The following is an 8,777-nucleotide window of genomic DNA, read 5'->3' on the forward strand; positions in this document are numbered from 1 at the left end:
AGGCTTCAACCCGGGCACCAGAACAGGCTTCAACCCGGGCACCAGAACAGGCTTCAAAACCGGGCACCAGAACAGGCTTCAACCCGGGCACCAGAACAGGCTTCAAACCGGGCACCAGAACAGGCTTCAAACCGGGCACCAGAACAGGCTTCAACCCGGGCACCAGAACAGGCTTCAACCCGGGCACCAGAACAGGCTTCAACCCGGGCACCAGAACAGGCTTCAAAACCGGGCACCAGAACAGGCTTCAACCCGGGCACCAGAACAGGCTTCAACCCGGGCACCAGAACAGGCTTCAACCCGGGCACCGGAACAGGCTTCAAACCGGGCACCAGAACAGGCTTCAACCCGGGCACCAGAACAGGCTTCAACCCGGGCACCAGAACAGGCTTCAAAACCGGGCACCAGAACAGGCTTCAAACCGGGCACCAGAACAGGCTTCAACCCGGGCACCAGAACAGGCTTCAACCCGGGCACCAGAACAGGCTCCCCGCGGGCGGAATCCACGTCTTTACTCCTGGAGCCTCCAACTCTTTAAGAGCACCATCCGTCGTGGACAAACCTGGAACATTTGAAGGATCACAGGAGCTGCAGACTGCAGTGGTGAGTGGCAGCTTTTACAACTTTTATCAGCAGTAACGAAATCACAGCTGAATGATGCGCCTCCACACTGGAAGCACGAGGAACTTTTCCAAAAATCCCTGTCGGACCATGTGCGTTTTCAGTCCGTCCTTCCTGAGCTGCAGCTCGGTGGTGTTCCTCTGATTGGATGCGGTGGGGTATATCGCGTTCCTCCGTTATTTGTAACCCAGCAACTGTCCCAGTGAGTGACCAGTTGAACAAATCCTATTAATGACAGCATTACTGACTCAGATCCCTGGAGAACAGGCTTCAGTATCCCCCAGGACGAGGTGAGTGCAGACTATCTGAGCAATTTAAAAAAAAAAAGAAGAGGTTTGTTACGAGAAATGTTAAATGTTCGATTCAGCAGTGATTTGGGAAACTTACAGGCTTTCTTTAAAAGGTTGTCTCGGTTTGTTCGTGTCGTTTCTTGTCATGCCCACTTTCTCACTTGTATTCCGTTCTAGGAATGGATTTGGATTGTGACTGTACTATTTTGACACGCTGGAGTCCTCTCTGCGCAAGCGCACCGTTACGTCACCGCCTTTTACCTGAGAGGATCACACCTGGGTCCAACGAGACGGAAGTTTAGTGAGGTCCGAAATCTTTTTTGTCTCCACGGAAAGTCTTTTTGGAGTTGAAACAACCATCGGATGACCTCCAGTTGAAGCAGGATGCCATTCGTTGTACTTTCTGAGGACAGTTTAAAGGACTTTTGTCAACCTTAACCTGTAATTCAGCGACTGATGGTACGTGTCTCTTCTCTGGAGGAATGCATAGCTGTGATTCTTTGGAGAGCCGATGTTAAAACTGTGTTTTGGAGATGGCAGCAAAGCGATTCAAGCTTCACTATCAAATTCTGAACACATTATATTTTTTATTCTGTGTACCAAAAGAAGAACAAAAGTGCTTAAAGTAGCCTACAAGATAGTAATGACATGACATGGCAACAGTGCATTCCTGTGCTGCTTGGATTGTTTGTGAACCCTGGTGTCTTAAATTTGATAATGACATTAATGTCGTTTGCTAATCATCATTAAATGTTTCAATATGATTAATTACAGGTGAGTCTCAGTCCAAAGCCTGCCTGCTCTCCATTCAAGAAGAATGACAGCCCTTCGCAGAGTGCTCCGAAGGCGACTGCACCCACTTAAACTGGTTATAGTGGCGCTCGTCTTTGTCACGTTTGTGTTCTTCATACAATGGGAAGTGGGGAGCCAAAGCCAACAGGAGGACCCGTGGCTGAGGGAGATGGCAGTGAAGCGCGATGCCATGCTGGGGATAGTGATGGGAGCTGTCAATAACTTCAGGGATGCAATGCCAAAGATGCAGATCAGAGCCCCCGTCCGGCAGCAGGATAAAGCAGACAGCCTGTCCTGCCTGCCGGGTCACTACACTGCTGCTGAGCTCAGGCCAGCTCTGGAGCGACCACCCCAGGACGTTGTTGCTCCCGGAGCTGCTGGGAAACCTTTCCACACAGACTCACTGAGCCCCGAAGAGATGAAGGAGAAGGAGAGGGGGGAGGAGAAACACTGCTTCAACCTGTATGCAAGTGACCGCATCTCCTTAAGCAGAGACCTGGGGGCAGACACGAGACCACCAGAGTATGTTACCTCGTACGGTCTTTACGGTTTTGATAAACCTGTACAACTTCATTCATGTGAACTAAAGTCTTCACTTAAAGAAAGAACCAGAAGACGTTGGTGTTGAGGGACGTAGTTGACGACATATGGTTGGATTTATTTTACTGTTTGATTGATTTTGATTAAAAAAAATGTCATTGCACCACCTAGTGGATGTAAAAGCAGCACAACACAGTCTCTATTACCTTTACATAGATCGATCTACTGGTCCAAAATATAACTTAAAGTAAAGATGAAGTAATGCACTGACCACCCAACCCAGACACATTCCTCATATTTGCTTTCTGCATCTGGGAAAAACGTCAGCAATAAAAACCACAGAGATGACTGTTCTGACTGAGACTTTGTTTCAGCATGTGCCCAATTTCTGTGGCCAAATTTTAGAAGGAACCACAGTTTTGTTTGGCTAATTACAGTACATCCAAGAACATGGAAGTCCAAGTACACGTCAGTATAGACTCGGTACACAGCACAGACGTACCGCCTGTCCGTGTTGGCAATCTCGTTAGGGTGAATTACAAAGTCTCTCACACTCTACTATGGCAGGTATTTGAAACGATGCCACGCATGCAGTGTCACAGCTGAAATGGACTCCTCACAGGGGAGAGCCTGCAGATGTAATAACTAGACTACTGAGCCACTCAGGAGCAACGCTGCATAGTCACATCTTTGTGCTCTTTTTCCTTCTTGGTGCAGATGTATTGAGCAAACCTTCAGGCGATGCCCCCCCTTGCCGACCACCAGTGTGATCATTGTGTTTCACAATGAGGCCTGGAGCACTCTGCTGAGGACGGTGTACAGTGTCCTCCACACCTCCCCCGCCATTCTCCTCAAGGAGATCATCCTGGTGGACGACGCCAGCGTGGACGGTAAAAACTCCGTCGGGCCCTTCAGGACCGCCTTGTTCACTTTTAGGTTTGATTTCATGTTACGTGTTGGGTGGGCAGCTCTTTGTGTGCCGTGAAACACGCAGCGAGGAGCTCCCTGCTTCCTCTGCAGCCCGTGAAGTGGGTTACAACAGGAAGCGAGGGGCTGCTGGGGAATACTTTCCTACGAGGAATTAGCACTGGTTGTGCTTAGAAGTGAGTTTGAGTTAACTCTTGTAAATGGGTCAGATGTGGGAAGGAAACAGAATGCTGGAGAGGACAGAGGTTTCAGGGAATGCAGTCCATCTGACGCTTCAAACTATTTGCTGGGAACCGGCCACAAACGGAGCCCTGCAGTACATCAGATCTGCTGAAAGGAGAACAGTTTTGTCCTTTTTTTTTTTATTTATTTGTTTGAGTCTTTTTTTGCAAGCTGAGGACTGTGAATAGAATCTGTAAAACGCTGTTTTAGACTGTTAATTGTCCATTCATCTGAATTTTCATCACTGTGACTTTCCCTCATTGTCTAATGGAGATCCCATACTTCCAGATGTGTTGAAGGATGAGCTGGATGAGTATTTGAAGCGGCTGAGCATCGTGCGAGTTGTCCGGCAGCGAGAGAGGAAGGGACTCATAACTGCTCGGCTGCTCGGTGCCTCCGTGGCCACCGGTGACACGCTGACCTTTCTGGATGCGCACTGTTAGTTCATACCGCTGACATGACTCACTAGTCGTCACACCCTTACTTGCATATCACAGCCTCACATCACAATACTGGTTATTCTCAAGAAAGGAGTTGTGACGCAATGTCTTATGTGCATGTTTTCACAGGTGAATGCTTTAATGGGTGGCTGGAGCCTCTGCTGGCAAGGATAGCCCAGAACTACACTGCCGTCGTGAGTCCGGATATAACCACTATTGATCTCAATACGTTTGAGTTCATGAAACCGTCCCCTTACGGCCAGAACCACAATCGAGGCAACTTTGACTGGGGTTTGTCTTTTGGTTGGGAGAGTCTACCAGACCATGAAAAACGGAGGCGGAAAGATGAAACATACCCAATAAAGTAAGGACAAATTGTGCATGAATATTGATTATTAAGCTTATGTGAGCATTTTTTTGTTGTAAAAACCTGTAATTGAATTGATCGACAGAACTCCCACATTTGCTGGAGGGCTCTTCTCCATCTCAAAAGAATATTTCTACCATGTTGGGAGCTATGATGAAGAAATGGAAATCTGGGGTGGTGAGAATATTGAAATGTCATTTAGGGTAAGACGTCATGAAGTCATTCTGCGGAGCCGTCTTGTTATTTATCACCGAGCCTTTTACCTTTGGACTCAAAGCAAACTGTTGCATGGGTGTGTCCGACCGCGTGTCATCATGCATCTGGTTCTGCTGTCTCCCATTAACCTGCAGGTGTGGCAGTGTGGCGGACAGCTGGAGATCATCCCCTGTTCCATTGTTGGTCATGTTTTCCGCACTAAAAGCCCCCACACCTTCCCCAAGGGTACACAAGTTATCGCTCGCAATCAGGTTCGACTGGCCGAAGTCTGGATGGACGCCTACAAGGACATCTTCTACCGTCGGAACCAACAAGCTGCGCAGATTGCAAAAGATGTACGTACTGCTCTTTCCCTTTGAAATTCTGCGTGTCGATCCTGTAAGTCCTTCAAATGTTGAATTCACGGATTTTGAAGGAGCAGCAGATTGCTCTGCAGCATTATCTTTCACTTCTACTTCTCATGACTGTATGTAAGGGTATTTAAGGCCACTCGTTATCCTCCCCTCAAGATAATATTGAGCAAATCCAACTACTGTTTATGGATCGCAATTACACTTAACAGGAGAACCAGAACATTTCATTGTTGTAATTCTCAACACATGAACTCTGTACAAAATAAAACCCGCTGTTTAAAATGTGGAGGAACAGATCATCTATTAGGGGGTGAAAGCTGTTAACCGACAGAGAAAAAGGGGCCTGGAGGCGGTCAGCTCTGGTAAATGAGCAGAAATGTCTCCCAGCATTTCCCAACAGGTGGTCCTATGGTGCCGTAAACATTTGGCCCAAGGCGGTCCCTCAGAGCAACTATTCGATGGATTGTAATAGCTTCACCAATCCTTGAACTTTCCCCTCCCTCTACCGTCAGGAGCCGTATTCATGAACACTCTTAGAATCCTCTCAGACCGCTCCGAACTTAGCCTTCAAATTTATAACAAGATGTCTTAGTTCAGGAGTGATTTGGGAAACTTCTCAGAGCAACTCTGAGCAAAGAAGAGAAAGAAATCCTCCTCTTGGTGGTTGACCCCGTTGGCAGGTGTGGCGCATCCTTGGTTGATTCATAAAATGCACTCTTTGTGATGAAGGCTACAAAATGGACATATATATATATATCTATATATATATATACACAGTGACATCCAGCGGGAATGAAATGAGCTGCGTCCCAATATGAGGCTGTAAAAATGTTTTTCGTGTGATCGTTCTGCAGGTGAAGGTTGCGATAGACTCGAGTCATCACTGCTCCACTGTCACATTTTTACAGTTGCCAAATATCTGTGCTGTGATCACTTTCATTTCTGGCGTAATTTGTGTTTTTGCGCTGAGTGGGAAATGTAAGCGTCCCCAAGGACATCGACCACAAACATCTTCCTCGCACGATATCATTTTAGCATTTGATCAACGTGCTGTCATTCAGTGTTTGAAGAATATTTCTCCTACCTTGTTGTACTTCTGCAATTTTTTCCTCAGCTTATGTAATTCTTAAGCCTCTAAAAAGCCCTTCTCGCTGCTCCTAACAGTTTTCAGGCATCTCTCTTACAGGTGAAAATACTTTGTGAATAACTTTCATATTTACAAGCATCTATTCTTAACTTTTATGGGAAAATTCTCAAAAAAATTCTGCGATTTTCATCACTGAGTAGCTTTCTATCTTTATGAATATGACCCATGATCAGTTTTACACTAAATACTTTGGTTGAATAATAACTTTCCCATCAGCCTCACCTGTGCAGTGCTTTCAGTTTATATATATGTACATATATATTATCATATATATATATATATATATATATACCATGATATACATCGCCTAGCACCTGCTGGCATTGGTATGCTAATATTTGCTCGAACATGCCTGTACATATACGACCTAACAGAGCGACTCGAGTGCCGATAGAGTCTTGATATAAAAGTCTTGGTTTTTTTTTAAGTGTTGAGGTTTTTATTTGTTTGTGTTTTCTTACATACTTTGAGCTCTCCATAGTTCTGCGTGTGGTTGACAAATGTCAAGCGAAAGAAAAATCTTGCACCTGTTCAACATGTAAACGGCACTTCCAGATGTATCGGAGTGAGTTTATGATTCTTCTTCAGAAAGCTGCAGTCCTTTTAATGGAGCCTTTATCTACAGACAGCAGTGTTTGTGTCAGACATCTCACCTCAGCCATAAATAGTACAAACAGCGTATGATAAGTCGAAACAAAGCATCAGTGCTTTGCAAAAGGAGCCCGGTTGGCATCCAGGATACCTGCAGGGCGCTTTGACAAAGACGCTGTTTTTCTCTCTTGTGTGTGATTGTTGTAACAGAGGACTTTTGGGGATATCTCCAAACGCATGGACCTCCGTGCACGGCTGCAGTGCAAGAGCTTCTCCTGGTATTTGAACAACGTGTATCCAGAAGTCTTCATGCCTGATCTCAACCCACTCCACTTTGGCTCAGTAAGATCACACACCGCACCACCAGCCGTCCTCTTTCCAAACCTCACAGCTCTGTCTAGCCACTGTGGGTTTCCACTTAGGATCTCCAGAGGGTACTGAGCAGTTCCAATTTAACACCACTGAAAGCACCCCAGAGGCTAAAGTTGTTTGAACAGCTTGTACTGGGTGTTAGTTTTTCATTTTGTTTCCTCCACTGCTTTCCCCTTCGCCTTTCTTTCTCCATAGGTGAAAAATGTGGGCAAGGACTCGTGTCTGGATGCTGGAGAGAACAATGAGGGTGGGAAACAGCTGATCATGTACGCATGTCATGGTCTGGGAGGAAACCAGGTCAGTAAGAAAACACTTTCTTTCTGTCTTTGAAAAAAAAAACCATGATTTACTTTTACCACATCGGCTGATGGTATTTTTTGCTTTGTTTTCCGCGCTGTAGTATTTTGAGTACTCCACACATCACGAGATTAGACACAACATTCAGAAGAAGCTGTGTTTGCATGGAGCAGAGGGGGCCGTGAAGCTGGAGGACTGCCAATATAAAGGCAGGAACACATTTGTCGGAGCAGAGCAAAAATGGGAACTGAAGGATGTGAGTTTGGTCTTTTGCATTTCTTCTACACAAATTTGTGATTTGAAATGCCTGCTTTAGCTCTTGTTTTTGGGGGGAAAGTAATAGTTCAAATCTTGTCTTCATATAGAACCAGTTATTCTACATCCCAGGATGGAACATGTGTCTGAGTGCTCGTCATGAGCATCCTTCTCTGGCTCTCTGCAACCCCTCAGACAGATACCAGCACTGGTCCTTCGTCTGAGTGTGCAAAATACCACTTTACAAATAGCTACTCTGTATGCATAGATGTACTCGGACACGAGTACACTGTACTGTACGCAGCTAACAAGCAGGGTTTATTTTAGATTAATGATGGCGTTGAGTTTTTATTTATTTTTATACATAGAAGAGCTGAACTGCTGCTGCTGCTCCTGGAAAGTTTGGACTTTGGAAGAAACCATAGTGTGCCACTGCTGGAAGGAAGCATGAGGTTTTTGGAAAAGTGAAGATGCACTATGTTGACTAAGTGCCTCTTTTGTGTTTGAGATGTTGTCACAATTCTTCCAACCAAAATATCGTGAGACCATACATACATGAATTTGAAGCAAAAATAATTTAACAAAGAAATGTATCATGTATGTTGTAAACAAGGATTCAAGCTGGAAACTCAAAAATCCCAAATGTTACGCACCAAAGAGACCAACAGTGTAAACCTGAAACACACAAGGATTATGTACGTTTTCCCTTTTTAAAATTTATTTTCTAGAATGTGAAACCTCGTATTTGGTGTACCATCCAGTGCCTTGGATGCTATTTTATTCTCCTTTAAAGGGTGGAGGAGTGGGTGGGGGAGTGGGTGGGGATGGGTGATGGTGTGCTGAGATTGTAGGAAATTTCTGTTGACACAGAATTTGGGTTTCTACAATGATCATAAAGGGTCTTCAGATCAGGACTGAAGTTGTTACAATTCAATTAAAGTTTTTCTTTTTTTTTCTTTTTGCAATATAAAGAGACATTAAAAAGGAAGACTGATTGAATACCATTTTTGGTTTGTATATTAAGTTGAGAGAAATGGAGTGAAGTATTATACCTAAATTACTTGCAACTCTTAACATTTTTTAATTGCGGCAATGTTGTCCTGTTTTATTTAAAAGTTGATGCTTTGGTATTTTTAAAAGAGAACTTTTAATTTAAAATGGTTTCACCCAAGGAAATCAAATGTATGATCAAATGTATGAAACTCACCCTCGACATCTGAGCAGGAGTCCATAAATACGTTTCTGGTGCAGGCACTAGTATTGAGATGGTTGTGGATTATTGTGAATGACTTTGTGACTGGTGGAGCAGATCCAATGTGTTTGTTTTTGTAAAATGGAAACTGTTTT

General features: G+C 44.7%; 1 protein-coding gene across 3 annotated transcripts; it reads left to right on the forward strand.

The window, feature by feature from the left end:
• Positions 1–467: 467 nt before the first annotated feature.
• galnt3 (UDP-N-acetyl-alpha-D-galactosamine:polypeptide N-acetylgalactosaminyltransferase 3 (GalNAc-T3)) lies at positions 468–8,231 on the forward strand. 3 transcript variants are annotated; one of them, XM_069702508.1, is made up of 13 exons: positions 468–603; positions 726–911; positions 1,089–1,370; positions 1,686–2,225; positions 2,961–3,133; positions 3,681–3,830; positions 3,962–4,196; positions 4,285–4,402; positions 4,550–4,750; positions 6,717–6,848; positions 7,074–7,175; positions 7,279–7,431; positions 7,541–8,231. In XM_069702508.1, exons 4-13 carry the CDS (start codon positions 1,729–1,731, stop codon positions 7,652–7,654), a joined length of 1,875 nt encoding a protein of 624 aa, XP_069558609.1. In that variant the 5' UTR covers positions 468–603; positions 726–911; positions 1,089–1,370; positions 1,686–1,728; the 3' UTR covers positions 7,655–8,231. The 3 variants fall into 3 exon arrangements, with proteins under 3 accessions (XP_069558609.1, XP_069558610.1, XP_069558608.1); XM_069702509.1 differs by lacking the exon at positions 726–911; XM_069702507.1 differs by lacking the exon at positions 468–603 and having other exon boundaries at positions 648–911.
• Positions 8,232–8,777: the final 546 nt, after the last annotated feature.

The sequence above is a fragment of the Brachyistius frenatus genome, unplaced genomic scaffold (genome assembly GCF_029030835.1).
Source record: "Brachyistius frenatus isolate BFR_SWC_R1_liver_20210118 unplaced genomic scaffold, ASM2903083v1 Contig_42, whole genome shotgun sequence".
NCBI classification, from domain to species: domain Eukaryota; kingdom Metazoa; phylum Chordata; class Actinopteri; family Embiotocidae; genus Brachyistius; species Brachyistius frenatus.

Coding starts and splice junctions, on each gene's coding strand:
- galnt3 (XM_069702508.1), top strand. CDS start 1,729: ATGACAGCCCTTCGCAGAGTGCTCCGAAGGCGACTGCACCCACTTAAA. Junction 3,134..3,680: donor GGACGACGCCAGCGTGGACG/GTAAAAACTCCG, acceptor CCATACTTCCAG/ATGTGTTGAAGGATGAGCTG. Junction 4,403..4,549: donor ATATTGAAATGTCATTTAGG/GTAAGACGTCAT, acceptor ATTAACCTGCAG/GTGTGGCAGTGTGGCGGACA.